This window comes from Bubalus kerabau, chromosome 12 (assembly GCF_029407905.1).
Source record: "Bubalus kerabau isolate K-KA32 ecotype Philippines breed swamp buffalo chromosome 12, PCC_UOA_SB_1v2, whole genome shotgun sequence".
In the NCBI taxonomy this organism is placed as follows: Eukaryota; Metazoa; Chordata; class Mammalia; order Artiodactyla; family Bovidae; genus Bubalus; species Bubalus kerabau.
In genome coordinates, this window is record NC_073635.1 from 22,482,505 (window position 1) to 22,503,209 (window position 20,705).

Sequence of the window (20,705 nt, forward strand, 5' to 3'; positions counted from 1 at the left end):
CTTTTAACTAATATAGTATAAAATTAAGCAATTTTTAAAAGCTCAAAAAGACTTTTCTTTTTTATGAACTTATTACTTTAAAAAGATAAGTGAGCCTTTTTTTTTTTTTTTTTTTTTTGCAAATGGACTACGAATGTCACATACCAGTAGGGGGCACTAAAACATTGCTGTTAAATGTTTAAAAAATCACGTTTGGCAACTTGAGCTCCATCAGGTTAATCAGAAATGATGGAGGGCAATGGCAAGAGAGAAAAACAGTTCAACTAGAATATCAAAGCTAGCTAGCAAATTTTCTTAGCTAAGTTTGCAGAGAGAATCCTTTTCTGTGTAAAAACTAATGTGACATCTGTGATTAATATGTTTGGAATCAGTGAAACTGTGGACACAATACTTCATGCTGGCTCTCTGACACCCTGTAACGACTGAGGACAATTACGTATGGGGATCCCTCAGATGGAAAGAAATGGCAAGACTCAGCTGTACGTGGTCTATTATATCCTGTGATGGTCTTGTTGTTGTTCAGTCGATGAGTCGTGTCTGACTCTGCAATCCCACGAACTGCAGCACTAGAGGATTCCCTGTCTATCAACAACTCCTGGAGCTTGCTCAAACTCCTGTCCATTGAGTCTGTGATGCCATCCAACCATCTCATCCTCTGTCGTCCCCTTCTCCTCCTGCCCTCAATCTTTCTCAGCATTAGGATCTTTTCCAAAGAGTCAGTTCTTCACATCAGGTGGCCAAAGTATTGGAGCTTCAACATCAGTCCTTCCAATTCAGGGTCTAGAATACATAGCCTTAAAATCCTGGATTGGGACTTCCCTGGTGGTCTAGTGGTTAAGTCTTCGCCTACCAATACAGGGGCTTTGAGTTTGATCCCTTGTCAGGGAGCTGGGATCCCACATGCCTCATGACCAAAACCAAAACAAAACATAAAGCAGAAGCAATGTTGTCACACATGCAATAAAGACTTTTTAAAAAGTGACCCACAGGGGGGAAAAAATCTAAAAAAAATCTATTAAATATTTTTTTAAAATCCTAGGTTGTAATAACTTTCAGGTAGATGGTAGTTTGGGCTTGGGCCCTTTGGCAGTCCACTTGAATTATGGCAAGAGTATATGGTGGGGAATGGCCAGATGACACTCTTGGGTGTTGGTACCACACTGACCTGGTCAGCCTGGACCTGGAGCGACCTGCTCTTTACTGTCAGGAACAACCAACACCATGAGGTGAAGGAACATCTGGTCCTAAACAAGTGAGTGCTAAGCTTCTAGGAGTGTTTATTTCCATGAGAGGGAAAAGCAAGCCCATGCATGTCTCTTTGGCTATGCCGCAGAGTTAGAGAATGTGCCCTGAATTTAGCCTGGCCTGTGGCATTCTGGTTGTTTGTTTTGCAGATTGTAGCAGTATGGAAAGAAACTAGGAGCACAGGGGAGAGAAATTCCTATGGCACCGAATATGTTGAGATTGTTATCAAATACAGGGCCTGGCCCAGCTAGTCACCAGTGGGGTAGGCTTGCACTCTGTCCCCGCCAAGATGTTGAAAACTCCAGGGACAAGGTAATTCAGCTGCACCAGACACAAGATGAGAGTTTAGATCCAGACACGGGAGCAGCTGCAGTAACGTGAGCGGAGAGGAATGCCAGCGTGTGTGGGGAGTGTGGATTTCAAAAGCGGGTTCTCCAAAGAGTGTTTCTCTCCCCGACGAGAGGCTAACATTAGTCCAGAAAGGGAATCAATGTTGTCATCGACCCAAACAGGTGGACGGCAGAAGCCTGGACAACGGGGATGAGAACAAGTCTGAGAGAGGAGGGCGACTGACTGACAACTCAGCTTAACAGTAGTGAGTCCAAGAGGCCCAGGCTGCGGGCAGCCTGCACAGAGGTTATCTGGACAGCCAGTGTTTACAGTCTGGACAGACTGGATCCAACGGCGACGTGGGAGGCCGGCTCCAGGGAAGGCTGGTTCAGCAGGAGGATGCCTGCAGCCTCGTGGACCTGGAGGTGTTGGGGGGTGCTGGGAGCTTGAATGGTCTTTATCTGGGTGTGGGAGGGAGCAACTTCTTATGGTTCTGTAGGCTCCTGAGGGGACTGCCACAGGGTCTGGTCCGTGTGTGCTCAATCTTGCAGATGCGTCTGACTCTTTGAGACTCCATGTACTGTAGCCCTCAGGCTCCTCTGTCCATGGGGTTTTCCCAGGCTTCCCAGGTGGCTGAGTTGTAAAGAATCCGCCTGCCAATGCAGGAGACATAAGAGACGTGGATTTGATCCCTGGGTCCAGAAGATCCCCTGGAGGAGGAAACGTCAACCCACTCCAGTATTCTTGCCTGGGAAATCCCATGGACAGAGGAGCCTGGCGAGCTGCAGTCCGTAGGGTTGTAAAAGACTGGACACAATTTAGCAACTACGCATGCGTACAGGGTCTGGTCTACCCTTGCCTTATTCAATAGGCTGGCCTTCCCTTTCTTTCAGTGAGCCCCCTTGCACAAATGCTTTTCATCCACATCCCTAAATGTGATACCTCTAAGGGCTCTCCAGAATCCTAGTGAAGGAGGGAGAGAAGACCTCTGGGGGTGAAGAAGACAGTGAGGACCTCTTTTTCCTTCTCGTTCTTACTTGTCCACTGGACAGTTTACTGAAAGCAAGGAGTGATGGACTTGTGCGGGTGGGCATGGTTGAGCCCTCCTGCACTACAGATACGAGACTAACTGGAAGGGGATTTAAGTCTTTGGTGGATCTAAAACCACGCTGGATGCTGGACTTCCACTCAATAGACAGCCCCTCTGAATATCTTTAAAAAGAATCTCAGACCTTGTAAATGCATCTGCAATGCCTGGTCCTACCTGCAGGTACTTTTATATAATTACCTCAGTGGAGCCCCACAGCAGTGTTTCCATTCCCATTACTCAGATAAGGAAGCTGCCTGGAGGAGTAAGGAGTTGCTATTGAGTCTCTCAGTCATGTCCGACTCTTTGCGACCTGGACTGCAGCACGCCAGGCTTCCCTGTTCTTGACCATCTCCCAGAGCTTGCTCAAACTCATGTCCATCCAGTCGGTGATACCATCCCACTGTCTCATCCCCTGTCGCCCCCTTCTCCTCCTGCTTTCAATCTTTCCCAGCATCAGGGTCTTTTCCAAAGAGTCAGATCTTTGCATCAGGTGGCCAAAGTTTTGGAACTTCACCTTCAACGTCAGTCCATCCAATGAATAGAGTTGATATCCTTTAGGATTGACTGGTTTGATCTCCTTACTCTCTAAGGGACTCTGAAGAGTCTTCTCCAGCACCACATTTGAAAAGCATCACTTCTTCAAAGTGATGTTTGAATTTGAGTGTAGTTTCTTTAAACTTCTACCACTTTTCCCTGCCGTGTATTGGGTTTGTGACTGAGTGGTAATAGGTATTAAGTAAGTAAGTGAAGTTGCTCAGTCGTGTCCAACTCTTTGCGACCCCATGGACAGTAGCCTGCACCAGGCTCCTCCATCCATGGGATTTTCTAGACAAGAGTACTGGAGTGGGTTGCCATTTCCTTCTCCAGGGAATCTTCCCTACCCAGGGATCAAACCTGGATCTCCCGCATTGTAGACAGACGCTTTACTGTCTGAGCCACCAGGGAAGTCCAATAGGTATTAGATCTACAGACTAAAGAAACCACATGGATTATTGGTTCAGAGCAAAGTTTCTAGAAGCAACTGCTTGGGTAGGTGTCCTTGTTAGCTAGGTGACTTTGCACAAGTTACTCAACGTCCCTGGTCCCAGTTCCCCCTCCTGTCAAAGAGTACGTCCCCCACAGGGTTTGTGGAGGTGAAATAAGTTTATATGGTTCAGTGCTTGGAACAGAGTAAGTTCTAGCGTGTGTTTTCCTCTAATGTTGACCCTGCTGCTTGTTCATAAACCATTTGTTACCAGCATGGATTTGGTTGAGACTTCGCTCTCAAGTTAGGGCTTTATTTGTTTAACTGCATTTTTGGGTTAAGGCCCTTTAGTCCCCCAGTGGAATGTTAAAAGTCTATACTAACTTTTAGAAAAACCTAACTAATCCTTTAGTCAGTGGATTAGTTTTCTAGGGCTCTGCGTGTGTATGTGCGTGTGTGCTCAGTTGCTCAGTTGTGTCTGACTCTTTGTGACCCCATGGATTGTAGCCACCAGGCTCCTCTGTCTGTGGAATTCTCCAGGCAAGAATCCTGGAGTGGGTTGCCATCTCCTACTTCAGGGGGTCTTCCCGACTCAGGGATCGAACCCATGTCTCTTGTGTCTCCTGCATCGGCAGCCAGATTCTTTACCATTATGCCATCTGGGAGGCCCCACTTTAGCCATTATGACCACCTTAATAATTTTTTCATCACGACCCATTTAAAAGTAATTTTTCTGTTATGACCAGTTCAAGAATTTATCAGCAAGGTTGCTAATAAAAAACTTTCACACCTCTAGAGTGTTCAGGGTTAACGTTTACATTACAAATTCTCACCTTCGCTGTGTAATTTTAGCAGTTTCTTTTGTTTCTTAATTTCAGGCAGGTCCTCCTGATTTCCAATTTAAGAGGTTTCCATGGTTCTCGTCAATTTTTGTTTATTGGTGAATAAATTTGTTGTATGTTTTAATTGGGCTGTGAAAATAAGGTGGCATTTACAATCTTTTAATAGAATTCTGGTGTGTATACATAGGAACGTGAACGTGTGCGCCTGTGGGCGTGGGTGTGTGTGTGTGCACACAAACCAGAGACTGAGACATAGTTTTACGGTACCATTGCCAAGAATAACTAATCTAGGAATAACTGCAGAATCTGATAATACAGGTGGTGTTTCTTGTTAGAAATAATGTCTACACGAACAGACATGAATTCTTTTTAATTTTAAAACTGAACATTAAAATTAAGCTACTGCCCTTTTCCTAAATTAGTGTTTTAATAGTCTTTTTTAAAAAAAATCACATCTAGGAAAAAAGATTCTGGATTCAAAAGCCATTTTATTCCAATCGCCTTTAAGTAGAATCCTTTTTGCTGTTATTGTTCTGTATGTTTTTCTTTTTTTGAAAGAGAGCTAATTTTTTAGGACTGTTTTGTTTACATGAGAAAGTCACTCATCTCCAGCTTTTATGCTTCTTAGAGACAACATCTAACTCTTATAAAATACATTTTGGTGTTTGAGTGGGTTTAGTTTTTAAGAATTTCACTCCCCAAAAGAACTGCAGAAAACTAAGAATATATTGTATCAATTCTCTCTTGCAATTGTTTTAGAAAAATTTGCTCTATTGTTGAAGTTGTGCTGTTTTCTGTGATAACATTATCTGTTAAATGAAGCTGTCAGGATCATCATCAGCTAAACTACCAAAATGAGTCAGCTAACTTTATTTTTAACCGCTTTTTAATTGCCTGCTGAGACTATCAAGAATAATGTAAGAGGATTTTTAAAGCCTTTATAGCAATGTTTTGGTATATCAGGCTATATAAAAAGGTGCATCGAAGGTTCAGAATTCTCAAGTCATTTCCACGAATTTTTCCTTTTAATACTCAGCTGCAGGGAATGGAGAAGTAATGAAAACCCTTGAGATTTGAGGCTTTCCCTAAATTCTTGCTATGACATTCCATGGATGTTATACATACTATCTCTTAATTTACAAAGAATCAGTTGGATTTGGGCAACCAATGTACGTAATACTTGAAACATGAAGGAGCCATAGCAGGATTTAGAACAAATATCAGTGATTTAGAAATCATGTGTTTACCTAAGCCAAAGTCATTTGTCTAGTAACAAAAACCTACCCACGAGGTTGTACCAATGTCAAAAAACAAACATTTCATCCCTGTTTCAAAGCACTTTAAGATGTTATTTTAATCCTTACAATACCTCTTTGAGGTATGTAGGTGGCAAGTAATACCAAGATAAAAATTCAAAATGCAGAATAAATTGAACACTACTTGGTAAAAGAACTTTAGTTGATTGTGCTTTGCTGCTTTTCTTGGACAATCCATTGGTGATTTCATTTTGTCATATTTTGCAGGGTAGGACCAACAGCACTGCATATTTGCTAAAACAGCTCCTGTGGTCTATGAGAATCACTGTGTTTCCACAGCTTAAAAAAAATTTTTTTTTACATTTTTAACAAATCTTTTTATATTTTAAACTTTTTATTTGTATTGGGATATAGCCGATTATACCTGGTGGCTCAGAAGGTAAAGAATTCGCTTGCAATGTGGGAGACCTGGGTTCAATCCCTGGGCTGGGAAGATCCCCTGGAGGAGGGCGTGGGAACCCATTCCAGTATTCTTGCCTGGAGAATCCCCATGGCCAGAGGAGCCTGGTGGACTATAGACTGTGGGGTCCCAAAGAGTCGGACATGACTGAGCGACTCAGCACATAGCCGATTAACAATGCTGTGATAATTTCAGGTGAGCAACTAAGGGACTCAGCCATACATATACATGTATTCATTCTCTCCCAAACTCCCTTCCCATCCGGGCTGCCACATAACATTGAGTACAGTTCCATGTGCTATACAGTAAGTCCATTTTAAATATAGCAGTGTGTACCTATAATCCCAAACTCTCTAACTACCCCTTCCCCCTTATCCTTCCCTGTTGGGAATCATAAGTGTTTTTCTCTAAGTCTATGAGTCTATCTCTGTTTTGTAAATAAATTCATTTGTGTCATTTCTTCTTAGATTCTTAATGTTGTTGTTGTTGTTTAGTCACTAAGTTGTATCTGACCCTTTGAGGTCCCATGGATTGGTAGCCAGCCAGACTCCTCTGTCCATGGGATTTCCCAGGCAAGAATACTGGAGTAGGTTGCCATTTCTTCTATTTCTGTTTTGCTAAAAAGTTAACTTGTATCCTTTCTTCTTAGATTCTGCGTATAAGGGATGACATATGATATTTCTCTTTCTCTGTCCGCAGCTTTCTACTCATACTAGCTTTGGCAGAGATGAGCAAGGCACACATGTGATTTGCTCTCTTATCCAGGTGGAGGCATCCTACTCCTTTCTCCACCCTGCTTCCCCAGGCCTTGAGGGTCTGTGCCTACCATGACAAGCAAAACATCAAATATACAGCTCTTCAAAAAAAGAGATTATATATTTGGATGATCATACTGACTTTACTCAATAATCATATAAAAGTTGCATTAATCTTCAACATCTTCCGACTCTCAGAACTGGATGCATCAGCTAATTAAAATTAGGATATCTCCTGGAAATGGGAGAGCACGGAGGGGTGATTTTCCTTCTGTGATTCATTGGTAATTTAAATTGGCTGAAGGGAAGGTAGCCACAGATAAGCTCTTCTGACTAATGCCAGCCTGCAATCTGTGGGTTGAGGAGGTGGCAGATACTTCTCTGTGAAGACAGGAGACCGCCTCCTGAACTCTCAGCCGAAGGGTGTTCCACTCGTGCTTTCTTAATGAAAACGGGGGGCATTAAGATAGGATCCCATCCCACTTCCAAAGTAAGTTTTTCTACAGGTGCTTTACAAATATTCCTGATACTTTATGCTCACTTGATGGCGGAGAGGAGAGGGCACTTTCTAATTCACTTTGAGGTCGAGAGGAACACAAGGGTTTTGTTTTGCTCTTAATTTTGTCTACTGTCTCATGTAAGTGAACGCTATGGCTCTGATCAGTCCCCAGTGCGTTCAGCAAACAGAGCTGGATTAAATAGTATGGGAATGAGGTCCTCCATTTGAACTGTAGAATATACGCTCACTTGTTCGAAGCTAAGTCCAAGCTTCTGAAGCTCTTCCTGATCTCGGGTGGCCTCGGGCCTGCAACGACTTGGAGCGGGGCTTGGGTTCCCAGCCAGAGTTTGGGCTGGGTCAAGACAGTGAAAGCATGTATCCTAGCCACTAGACCAGGGGTTGGTGACAAGGGCCCTGGCCCTTCAGCTTTGCAGAAAAGAATTTCCACAGAGACGGAAAGTAACAAAACAAGTATTTATTAACAGGAAAAAAAAGTACAGTATGTGTGGATAGACATACGGGTGGACTCAGGGAGAGAGTGTTGCTGAGTTGTGCTCCCGTGGCAGTTTGAATTAGTTTTATGGGGGTATTTCTTTCGGGTTTCCTTTGTCCAGTCATTTTTATTTGCTTGGTACACATTCCATATTTGGTATATGTCAGGATCCTCCCAGCTGTGCACACACATCTCTTAGCCAAGATGGATTTTACCGAAGAGGCCTGTGGGTAGCCTGGCATTAGTTAGCATCACTTCCCTTTGACCTCCAAGGAATATTTCTGCACTTGTGTGGTTGGGGAGGTCTCCTGACCTCAAGAATAAGAAATGTGTGGTCTGGGCAGGGCCCTTCCTCCTCCCCTAATTGTCCTGCTCTTCTCATCTTGGAGTTTTGATCCACCAGAAAAGGCATCTTCAATTGCTTTATCCTGTGAGGGGCTCATCTACCTCCTGCTTCAATATGTGGAATGACTTTTCAATAAAAATCCAGTGCTAATCACTTTCTTTGTTGGGGATAGAGCTCAAGAGAGCTGTTGAATTTGGTTTGATGTCTATTCAGGTTTAGGAGAGCTTTGGAAAGAGTTTCAGATGAGCCAACCATTCCGGAAGGGCAGGTTGCTCTTACTGAAGAAGGTCTGAGGCTGTCTGTTCAAATAAGCAAGTGCTAATGGCTTGGAATCCCCCAGATAATTTGTGTTATACAAATGCAAACATCAGCATTATTATTGTTATTTATAGTCTATCTCTAGACTCCTTTCATTAACATAAACTAAACTGGTTTCAGGCAGAGTTGATAGCTGACAAAGATCCCTCCACCCCCTAATATGTTTAAATGTCAATTTTCTGGAAAGAAAAAACTGAATCATCAAATTAATCTCTGGTTAATTTCTAGGCCTCTAGAAAACCCCAACATTTTACAAAGGCAGAAAGTGTGGAAACAGGTGACGAGCTCTGGATTTTGATAGTAGTTGGTTCAAGTCTGATAACAATTAGATAAGCTTCTAAAGTAAGTAAACTTACCTTCAGTAAGTTTCTTAGCTCTCTGTACCTCAGTTTCAATTTTTGTAAAGTATAATTCCTAATAATTTCTACATTATTGGTTTGAGGACTAATTCAGATAATAGCTATATAACACTTCATCCATAATTACTGTTGAAAATAGTAGTTTTTATTAACCCTGGGGGAGAAAGAAAATATGTATATTCTGATTCTGGGTGAAGAATGATTTATGACTTAGAAATGAAAACATTTTGAAGTGAGAAATATATATTTATATTTATCAGTATACATATCATCTTATTTCAGATGATATATAAATCTGAAAACCAGGAGGGTGGGATCTCACCCAGCCTAGTTCTGGGTTGTAGAAAGAATTTTTCCAGGTTGGAATCTTCTGGAGTGCAAGCGTGCCATGTAGCTGTCAAATGTTCTGTTTTCAGTTTGTTGCTCAAACACAAAATTATTTAACGCACACACAGCATCACAGGAGACAAATCAGTTTTCTCTTCCAGTGTGATATCAGTGATCAACTAATTGGAAGTTCCATTTTTAAATGTTAAACCTTAGAATGTAGAGTATCTCTGTGTGTCTTAAAGGCTGTATTTACCACAAAATAAAAACCTGATATCCCAGAGAAATACTCATTCTTCATCTATGTTTATTCTCTGGCATAGCAGACTTCACATATGGGTGGGCCCTGTGAGTCAGCCAAATCCGAAATTTGATAAACTCTTACCTCCTGTTTCCATAGCATAACTGACACAGACGGTGACTACACATATCATATTAAAAACACATGTGCTCCGACTACACAGTCATTACCTCTTGTTATTGATTTTTATCAACAAATGACGAGCAACGTAGTTAGTCACTATACAATGCTAGCTGTTTCTTCTTGCTTCATTCTTTTATTACCTTTGTGGACTTTCTTTTTAGGGGTTTGTTTACAATCACACTTGACTCCCTTTCCCTACTGTTATGTTGTGGAAATAGGGCAGTTTGATTGGAAAAAATGGATTATTGTAACACGGTGATTAATTCTTACTGCTTAACGTGAACATGCATACAAATTAGTTTTCCAAGTAAATAAGTAGGACTCCTTCTTAAACTTCTTTTCTGCCAAAAATGTAGTACCATCTGTGATCTAGATGGCAGCTTTTTCTTATTTAATACATATGTTTCCCTCCCCCCCCCCCCCCCCGCCCTTTTTGGAAGCATGCTAAGAGATTTAATATGACATGAAACAGAAATAAAATAGTAAAAACACATTGTGTTGCAAGCATGCATGCAAAATTCAGATTCATGACATTCAAAGAACTTGGGATTGCATGTGCCACCCATTCATTTTTAGGGCAACTTGCAGTCCTTAACATTAGAAAAAAATTTAAATGTAATGTTGGGAGTTTGGGAGAGTAATTTTATTGTTTTGAAGATAGTGAAGACCTAGTGTTTAAAATAGGCTGAATTTCATTAGTGATCTGAAAACCTCCAGTTAGAAAGTTAAAGTGAAAAGCAGTGTGATACAAAGAAAGACTTTTGGCCTGAATGCTGTTGCTGCTGCTAAGTTGCTTCAGTCGTGTCCGACTCTGCGACCCCATAGACGGCAGCCCACCAGGCTCCCCCATCCCTGGAATTCTCCAGGCAAGAACACTGGAGTGGGTTGCCATTTCCTTCTCCAATGCATGAAAGTGAAAAGTCAAAGTGAAGTCACTCAGTCGTGTCCGACTCTTAGCGACCCCATGGACTGCAGCCTACCAGGCTCCTCCGTCCATGGGATTTTCCAGGCAAGAGTATGAGGCCTGAATTCTGACCCCAGCGCCTTGGGCTCTATTACTTAACTTCTCAGTGTCTGCTTTCTTACTTGTAAAATGAGGGGTTTCTGTGAGCCCAGTAATGATCACCTATAAATCCATCACCCAGATACAACCATAGCTAACATTTTTAGCCAATAGTGATATCTCCAACCTCTTAAATATCTTATCACCAGTATTGTCACAATGCCATTGTGAATGCTTGGTCCACTTTATTTTAAATGACTATATATGATTCTACCTAACAGTGAAGAGGAACTAAAGAGCCTCTTGATGAAAGTGAAAGAGGAGAGTGAAAAAGTTGGCTTAAAGCTCAATATCCAGAAAACTAAGATCATGGCATCCGGTCCCACCACTTCATGGCAAATAGGTGGGGAAGCAGTGGAAACAGTGTCAGACTTTATTTTTTTGGACTCCAAAATAACTGCAGATGGTGACTGCAGCCATGAAATTAAAAGACGCTTACTCCTTGGAAGGAAAGTTATGACCAACCTAGATAGCATACTAAAAATGAGAGACATTACTTTATCAACAAAGGTCCATCTAGTCAAGGCTATGCTTTTTCCAGTGGTCATGTATGGATGTGAGAGGTGGACTGTGAAGAAAGCTGAGCACCGAAGAATTGATGATTTTGAACTGTGGTGTTGGAGAAGACTCTTGAGAGTCCCTTGGATTGCAAGGAAATCCAACCAGTCCATTCTGAAGGAGATCAGTCCTGGGTGTTCATTGGAAGGAATGATGCTGAGGCTGAAACTCCAGTACTTTGGCCACCTCATGCGAAGAGTTGACTCACTGGAAAAGACCCTGATGCTGGGAGGGATTGGGGGCAGGAGGAGAAGGGGACGACAGAGGATAAGATGGCTGGATGGCATCACTGACTCAATGGACATGAGTTTGAGTGAACTCTGGGAGTTGGTGATGGACAGGGAGGCCTGGTGTGCTGAGATTCATGGGGTCGAAGAGTCGGACACGACTGAGCGACTGACTGAACTGAACAGATATGTCATTCTTTAATCATTCTCTGTTGTTGGTCATTTAGATTATCTCCAAATACATTTTTAGTATTCTTGTAGGGACCCACAACTAGCCTCTCACTAACAGTTAAAGCAAAGGAACAGAGTTTATTGAAGATGACAAACATCTTTACAAGAGAACTGAAAATATTGGGTCTCTGGTTTATGATTTGCCCAGTGCTTGTCTCCAGTTACAGATTAGTGAGCGTCACTTGTATTAGACAATCTGATGTAGCCTGTATTTTTTGATCATCCCAACTCCAAGGCTGGTGCTCAGAGCTCATACTCCCAACACGTGTGGATGTGCATTTATTCAGTTTTTTTTACCTCATCTTATTATCTTTCTTCAAAATGGTGACTATGATAATACTTCAATTTTTTTCTGCCTCAGCACTCCTGGTATCTATGAAATACTTTTTTTGTGTAATTCCTTCAAAAAATATTGTCAAGATGCATTGCTGATTCTTTAAAGAGTGACACAGTTTTAATTCTGACATCAAATATCATGTAAAGCAAAATAACATAAACTGTTTATGACCTGGGCTTCCCTGGTGGCTCAGTGGTAAAGAATCTGTCTGCAATACCAAAGACTTGGGTTCCAGGTTTGATCCCCGGGTCAGGAAAAGCCCCCAGAGGAGGAAATGGTAACCTATTCCAATACTCTTAGCCTGGAGAATTTCATGAATAGAGGAGCTACAGTTCATGGGGTCGAAAAGAGTTAGACATGACTGAGTGACTTTCACTCACTCACTCTTTTATGACCTCAAGGAATTTGCCATCTAAACAGGGTACTCTGAGATGCATGGCACGTAGCCTGTACATAGTAGGTGCTCTATAAATATTTGTTGAATGAATAAGAAAATCCAAAGAGAATTATTCCTCAAGAAAAATGAATGACTACTTCTGATATTTGCTATAGGCCAGGTTTCAGGACATGGGTTTAAGAAGCCAAAGCTGTGTTGTTTGAGGTGATTATTTTCTTTGGGCAAATGGAAGAAAGAAAGACTGTTTTTAGTTGATAGCAGTGTATCCTAATGATTCAGACAAAATATTGAAAATGAACAATTCTGGGGAAGAGAAGGTGGAATATGAAGTTAAGTGCCATCCACTTAATAAGAATAAGCATCCAAACTTTTTACTCATTAAATTGGACTTAAATTACCTATTTTGACAAGTAAGAATTTAAACCAGAGATCAATGTGGTGGTGGTGAGGGGTAAATATAGAAATTTCTGCCTGGGAATTGATCAAAGGAAACCATCCCCTCAGTCTTCCTGTCAAGGATGATGTAATAACTACTCTGAAAAGTGGCAGAGGAAAGAATATCACTATGGTTTGTGAGATGGACTTTGTGAGCATAAACTTCCTTTTTCATCTTAATTGTCCTTACCTGACATGAACTGTTTTTCTTCCCAGTTTGGCCACACGCACCAATGATAATGATTCCCACTTACTTATTAAGAAGTGAGAATCATTAGAAAAAGCCTTCAAAACAAACAGCTACCATAAAAAAAAAACCTGAAGGAGAAAATAAATAAACCTTTTTCTCTTAAGAAGAACTAGTGCCAACCTAAATCCTTTGCCATCCTTCAAAGAAAACATTTACATGTTTTGACTAAAAAAAAACCCAAAACCCCACAAAACTCCTTTTGTAATCTTTTTATCTTACTATCACTATCATTTTTTTTGTGTGTCTGCTTTTAAAAAATCTTTTAAATCAAAACTTCTAGCTCAGTAATTTCATTGAAGTAAAATTACTAAAACCTATGGGATTGACTGAGAAATATACCACAAAGTTTTATTCTGATTATCGATACCTTGGGATTGAGCTGTGCTCAGTTGTTCAGTCGTGTCCAACTCTTTGCGACCCCATGGACTGTAGCCCACCAGGCTCCTCTGTTCGTGGGACTCTCTAGGCAGGAATGCTGGAGTGGGTTGCCATGCCCTCCTCCAGGGGATCTTCCCAACCCTAGGGATCCAACCCAGGTCTCCCGCATTGCAGGCGGATTCTTTACTGTCTGAACCACCAGGGAAGCCCACATTGGTATTATGTAGTATTTATAATTTTCTGTGTATTGAGATTATTGATGGGAAAGCAGGAAATTGAAGCTCTAACCCTGACAGCATCACTGTTACTTATGTGAACTTGGGCAAATCAGTTCACTTTGCTGTGTCTCAGTTCATTGCCTGGTGCCTCACCTCTAGGATGATCTCCAGATTTTCTTCCAACTTTAACATCCTCTAGGTCTAGCTGAAAAGAAAGTTCATCTTGATACACCCATAATGGAGGGCAATTTGGCAGTGTCTCAGAATTACAAATGCACTTGACTGCTGACCCCAGTGATCTTTCTGGACATTCCTCCTGTGGATGTACTTGCACATATGCAAAATCTCTTAGTTCTATGAGATTACAGAACAGTTTGTGATCCCTCAAGAGTAGAAACAAGCGAAACGTCCTCCAGCAAGGGTGAGTAAACTGATACATACAATGGTATGGTAGGCAGCTATAAATATATATTTTTAATTTTTTGTAACCATGTGGCAGGGACATTGGTGCTGTAGGTACTCAGGAAAGACCAAAGAAAAGCGAATTTGTCATTTATAGAAACAATTGGGCATGATAGCTCAGAAGATTTCAAGGATCTGGGGAGAAAGTCTGTAAGAAAACTCCCTTAACCAAATACCTTCCTCCAATTGAGGTCCTGAAAAACCGGAATTGAAATGAAGGCAAGGCCAAATTTGCAGTTGGCTTCCTTTGCCAGGCATGATCCACTTGGGCACCGCCTATCTGTAGGGTGCGGCCGTCTGAATGGGGGCTGCCTGTATAAAGCGTAGTCGGAAAGGTAGAGGGTAGCCCCGGTTGTACACTACCACTTCCTTTCGGCTCATCATCTGGGTTACTGAGGTCCTCTAGCGGCTGGCTGAGGAGGCCGGAACAGTCTCAATCTGATAGTAAACGCAGAGACCACAGGAGGGGGTGGGGGGGTGGGGAGGGAGCCAAACCTATTTTCAATCCATCAGGCTCACGACCCCCAGCCACCCCCAGTATCAGTAGGAAGCTGTTGTGATAATCGGATTATGAAGAAATCTGAGTTTGGACGGGTGAGAATGTCAACGAGGACCAAATCTTTCTCTAAGTCTTTTCAAACTTTTCTAAAATAGGCCTCCTTTGCTTTAGATGCCACTTTTTCAACTGAAGAACTGTCATAGTTTTTTTTTTTTTTTTTTTTGCCGGGGGGTGGGGTGGTGGTGGTGATGGATTGAAAGCTGTCATTTTGGACAAAGATATTTAAAACTCTACCGTCAGCCTTACATCTTCAGTGATCCCATCTCTCTGAAAGGAAATGCCTTCCATATTCCTTCTAAAAAAAGCAAAACAAAACTTGACTAGTATTTCTTCTGCTCCCTGAGACACAAGGGCCATTGTCTTCCTTTGGCCCCCACTGATCTTGGCAGGACAGCCTGGACCTAGAGCCCAGATGGAGCGAGGTGGGGTGGGATGGGAGGGGGCAGTGATTGACACGCGGGACAAGCAGCCTAAAGCAACACCTGGGAGTGAGTGAGGCAGGGCTGCGCCCCAAGCCTTTGGTTCTGTCCCCCGTTAGGTTTTCACCTCTCAACATCTCAGCACTTGCATTCTAAATAGCAAAGCAATGACAAGCAAACAATCGAACTTAGTGTAAGTAAGTAATAAAGTGACAAGGCTCTCCCTAAGTGCTCTCCTCTGACCCCGCCTTCCCCGTCCTCCCGGACTGACTCAGTGGACAGTCTGAGGTTCCCGCCAGGGGAACAGGTTCCCACGGAGGGCACGAGGGTTGAGGCTGCCTTCGGGTCTGAGGGTGCGTGCGCATGAGCAACCGTCTTCGGCCGGCGCCGAGCCCCCTTCTCTCATTTCTAGTCTTAGGTCAAGAACGGAGTGAACCCGGCTCGGGGCGGCTCGGCTGGCCAACGGCGCCCCACACCCCCAACCCCCCCACTATACACCGACCCCCGAGGCTCAGCTCGCGGGTGCGGATAGGTGGGTTCCCGGCGCTGCTGCGGCGGCTGGGTCCTCCGCGCCAACTCGGCAGTCAGAGCCCCGGCCCCGCGCGGGGGTGGGGACAAGCGTGTGTGCGGCCCGCGCCCGGGGCCGGAGAACTCGATACATCGCAGGGGAAGGAAAAAAAAAAACAAACCCAACTAAACCAAACAAAAACAAAACCCACCGACTTGCCCACGTTTCTCTGCAGAGAAATCGTGGGCGGAGTTGAGAAGGGGCGAGTGAGCAGAACTCCGACGAGGCCGCCTCCGCCCGCCCACGCACCCACCCACCCGGCGGCCCCCTGAGCGTCGAGCGTCCCCGGCCCCCGCCCGGCCCAGCTTCGGGCTCCCGAGCGCAGGTCGAGGCGAAGCGGGCGGCTCGTTCCACTCGGGCTTCCCGAGTACTCGGCTGGGCTCCTCAGTAGTAAACAAAGTGTCGCCGCCGCCTCCACGTTGGTTTGCCTCCTAGCAATCAAAACACTGAGAGGGCGAAAGACTCACAGAAACACTCGAGAATTACCAGAAAATAATAACAGAGAGCCAAAAAAAAAAAAAACCAAAAAAAAAAAACAGAGCGAGTGAGCGAGGGAGAGAGTGTGCATGTCAAATAGAAAAACACCCCACTACCCCCCACCAACCCACTGCCGCCTCCCCGTGGAAAACCGAGCCCCGCCCAGGCCAGCGCCCATTGGCGGCCCAGGCGGCGCTGCCGCGCTCTCATTGGTCACAGGGGCCGTCCGTCAGGGGCGGGCCGGCGCGCGCGCCGCCGCCGCCGCCGGCGGGGGGCGGCGGCAGATCCCGTAAGTCGGGGCGGCCGCGTAGTCGCTGCAGCTGCTGCCGCCGCCGCCGCATTCAACAGGCAGCAGCGCCGCGGTCGCGCCCGCCTGGGGAGAGCGAGCGGCCCGCGGCGTCCGTCCGTCCGTCCTTCGTTCGGCGGGGAGCGCGACGCCAGCGCTGTCGGGGCCCCGACGACTCTGGCCTGCCGTCCCGTCAGTGCAGCGGACCCGGAGGCGCCTAGATGCGGACGGAGCCGTGAAGTTAAGTTCTGGGCTCGCGCTTCCACTCCGCCGCCGCCGCGCCTCCCTCCCGGTTTCCGTCCGCTCGCTGCACCGACCTCACCCCTTCCCGCAGATCTCGGACAGGCTCTCGGCGCCCTCTCTCCTCTCGGCGCCCCCCCCCCCCCCCCCCGCCCGGTGCTGCGCTTTTCTCACTTCTGGGCAAGTCCCGCGGCTGGGGGAAGGGTTGGGGGGTCACCATGGCCGAAGCGCCTCAGGTGGTGGAGATCGACCCGGACTTCGAGCCGCTGCCCCGGCCGCGCTCGTGCACCTGGCCGCTGCCCCGGCCGGAGTTTAGCCAGTCCAACTCGGCCACCTCCAGCCCGGCGCCGTCGGGCAGCGCGGCGGCGAACCCCGACGGCGCCGCGGGCCTGCCCTCGGCCTCGGCGGCCGCTGTCAACGCCGACTTCATGAGCAACCTGAGCCTGCTGGAGGAGAGCGGGGACTTCCAGCAGGCGCCCGGCTCCGTGGCGGCGGCCGCGGCGGCGGCGGCTGTGGCGGCGGCGGCGGCAGCCGCAGCTGCCGCCACCGGGGGGCTGTGCGGCGACTTCCAGGGCCCGGAGGCGGGCTGCCTGCACCCGGCGCCGCCGCAGCCCCCGCCGCCCGGCCCGCTGTCGCAGCACCCGCCTGTGCCTCCCGCCGCGGCCGCCGCCTCCGCCGGCGGGCCGCTCGCGGGGCAGCCGCGCAAGAGCAGCTCGTCCCGCCGCAACGCGTGGGGCAACCTGTCCTACGCCGACCTCATCACCAAGGCCATCGAGAGCTCGGCCGAGAAGCGACTCACGCTGTCGCAGATCTACGAGTGGATGGTCAAGAGCGTGCCCTACTTCAAGGATAAGGGCGACAGCAACAGCTCGGCGGGCTGGAAGGTGAGCGGCCTCCGGGCGCACGGCCGGAGCGGGAGGAGTGGATAGGTGTCGGGGGGAGCCGGCCTCCGCCTGAGGTCGCGGCCGGGCAGAGGAGGAGGACGGGGGGCGGGGGCCCGCCGGTACAAGTTCGCTCGGCCTGAAAGTGCAAGGCACGCGGGCAGCGCGTGCAGGGTGAAGGCGAGAGTGGCAGAGGTGGGTCGTGGGCTTGCCCGGGACCCGTCGAGGGGCGGGGGCAGGAATGAGTGTGTTTGCGCCCGCTCTAGTGAGAGTTGGAGCCGGACAGGGAAGGGGCTTGCTGGGACCAGAGGGGGTGAGAAGAAGGACTGCAAGAAGTGGACCTCCGAGCGGCCAGAAAAGTTCGCCCGTGAAAGAGAGGTGGGGCGGGGGGTTCATTGGGAACTGCTCCTCCTCGGCTCGCGCGGACTCCAGCCGCTGCTCATATTGACCCCCCTCCCCCAGTCCCTCAGGACATCGGGGGTGAGGGCGGCTCTCCGCCGCCCACGCGGCGCGCGTTCCCCACCCCTAAGCCCCAGGACGCCCCGCGGAGCCGTTTCCGCCGCGCGGGGCGGAGGAGGGCGCGGCGATGGGGGCCTCGGAGCCCCGCCGCCCGAGAAAGGAGCTGCAGGTGGAGGGTACCGGCAGGGCGCCAGCCGGGAGGCCCGCGGGGCCGAACGCGCCGTTTTGGGAGGCCAGCGTGCATTTTGTTTTGTTTTGATTGGGTTTCGAAGTGGCCTCGAGTGCCGGGGGCCGGGCGCGCCCAGCCAGAGGTAGCGCCTCCGACACGTGCGAAGGGGCGGCCACCGCCGGCGAAGCGCCGGCGCCCGGCCGCGCGGGGCGAGCTAAAGTTCAAGTGTGACCCTCGGCGGGGGCGGGAGCTAGCGACGGCTAGGGAGGGGCCGCGGGCGCAGGAAGCTTGCGCCTTTAAAGGGCCAGCGCGTTCTGGCCGCGCGCGCTGCCGAGCCCGGGCCGCGGGGCGGCGAGGCCAGCGCTTCTCCGCGGCAGGAAGTGCCCCGCAAACTTGGCCTTGCCCTAGGTTCAAGGCCTTTAATTAGGCACAGAGAGGCTCGCCTGGATGACCGGGGCTGGAACATGTGTCCTCTGTTGCTTTTCCGTCTTAGCGCGGAGGTGCAGATCCGAGAGGCAAGGCAGAGGGCTTCTAGACCAGTGTTTTGGGGGAGTTGGAGTGGAGGTTCGAATCTAGGGAACCGGAGGGACCTCCTGCCTCGATGGAGACCCTGTAGATGAAGTGCCTCTGGCCTTTTTTGCCTTTCTGGAGAGAGAGAAAGACAGAGACCCACCAGGAGAGACCCAGGAGGGGGCAGGTTCATCCCTACCGAGAGGTGGAGAAGGCCCTGGGATGCTCAGGAGGGCGGGCTCAGGGAGGCTGACCGGCCTTCCGTCCGCCCTGCGGCTTCCAGAATCTGGCAGTTTCTCAGTGTCACAGGTGAAAGAATGGATGTGAAGGTTTTGTAGTTGATCTCGATTCCTTCCTCCCTCCTCATCTGGACTGTACAGCGTAGTATTTTTCTTTGCTGCCCACTTGTTACACCAAGGTGGTTTTACATACAGTGTCATCCGAGTGGTTAATGTGTGTAGGAAAGGTTAAGTTGATCACATCGTATTGAAACTCGTGGAGAAGGAGCCAGGATCTTATTTCTTCCGAAGTGTTTTTTAGACTAAAAGCCTCACATATAATCTCATTCATTACTAGGCATTACATGCAATTTTACCAAGTGCTTCTAAAAGGTAAAAAGAGCCTCTCTACTTTACGCGCGGTGTATGTTCTTTTAAGTTAGAGGATGTCTGCCAAATTCAGTTTTACTTTAACATTTGAATTTAAGTGCTTGACTTATTTATCAATTCTACTTGAGCTCTTATAAAGCATTTGCCATTAAACGCCCCCCCCCCCCTTTTTTAATCAGAGTACAGTATGTACTTAACACCGTTTTTGCATGTCCTTGGAAATGGATACAGCCTACTTCAGCTTGTTGGAGTGCCTTTCTTTGAAGATAGGGGAAGGCAAAGTTTGGGAATTATCTTTAGTTTCGCCTCTCATATGGCCTTAAGTCAAGACATTCTTAAACTAGGAAGATAACTTAAATGTTTTTAGTTTTTTTTTTTTTATAAGTGCTTTAAAAATAAAAGATTCTAAGGCTAAAATCAACCCCTCCAGTCATTTATATTAGGTTCTTACTTGTTTTAATTTTGTTCCCCAAATGCAATTATAATTTAAAAGTACTGCTTAGAGCTGGAAGATCTGTTAAATGTTAGTAAGAAGTATTGGTCTAGAATTAGAGGCCCAGTGGCAGCTCCCAGCAGTTGCAGCTCCGAGTAGAAACCTCGTGGGCTTTGGGAGGGAGCAGGCTGCCATTCTCAAGTGAGGAAATGTTTCAGGTGTATCAGTCAGTTGGTGCAAGTCAGATTACAGCAAGTGCATTTTCACTTTGAGTAAAAGAGTATTTTAAGAAGAAAAGAAACAACCTGAAGTGTTTTCTAACTCATAACTCGTCTTCTTGTTGGAGTTTTCATAAAAATGAGTTACTTGTTAAAACCAGGTTTCACTCTCAGATCTGAAAGACTCACTGTGTTTTAAAGATTCATAAAAAGGAGAAATTTTACTATGACTTTTAGCTTGAAAAAAAATTCAGTTCTAAAATGCAGATCAACCCAAACTTGACTGCTTTAGGAGAGGCTGCTTTGGAACTAAGTTATTTCCTGTGATTTACTGTAGGGAATTAGATTGAATATTTAATTAAATATAGTTTGTTGTGCTTTACTTCCTGAGGCCTGCCTGAGAATTTGAAAGTGATTTGCATAGGACAGAATAGTTGGAAAGCTGTTGAAAAGTTCAGAAACTTCTGATTCCTTAAAGACTGGTTGTATTTGTGGGATATGCATTTGTATTTGTAGGAATGGTATGCCAAATCTTCTCTATACTTGTTTGAATATTGCTTAGAGCTGTCATAAGGCTACACACAAAGTGGAAGCTGAGACTTTTGGAAAACCCG

At 46.5% G+C, this 20,705-nt stretch overlaps 1 protein-coding gene and 1 long non-coding RNA gene across 2 annotated transcripts in view; one reads left to right on the forward strand and one right to left on the reverse strand.

The window, feature by feature from the left end:
- Positions 1 to 13,430: 13,430 nt before the first annotated feature.
- Positions 13,431 to 16,311, reverse strand: LOC129624410 (uncharacterized). Its single transcript, XR_008700938.1, has 3 exons — positions 15,058 to 16,311; positions 14,441 to 14,702; positions 13,431 to 14,156 (listed from the first exon to the last, which is right to left on the reverse strand). It is a non-coding gene; the product is annotated as an uncharacterized LOC129624410 (long non-coding RNA).
- A 251-nt stretch (positions 16,312 to 16,562) lies between these two features.
- FOXO1 (forkhead box O1) overlaps positions 16,563 to 20,705 on the forward strand; it is a 90,393-nt gene continuing 86,250 nt past the window's right edge. The window contains exon 1 of the mRNA XM_055542294.1: positions 16,563 to 17,697. Within this exon, the coding sequence (XP_055398269.1) occupies positions 17,032 to 17,697 (666 nt within the window). The 5' untranslated portion in view covers positions 16,563 to 17,031. The remainder of the gene's footprint in view (positions 17,698 to 20,705) is intronic.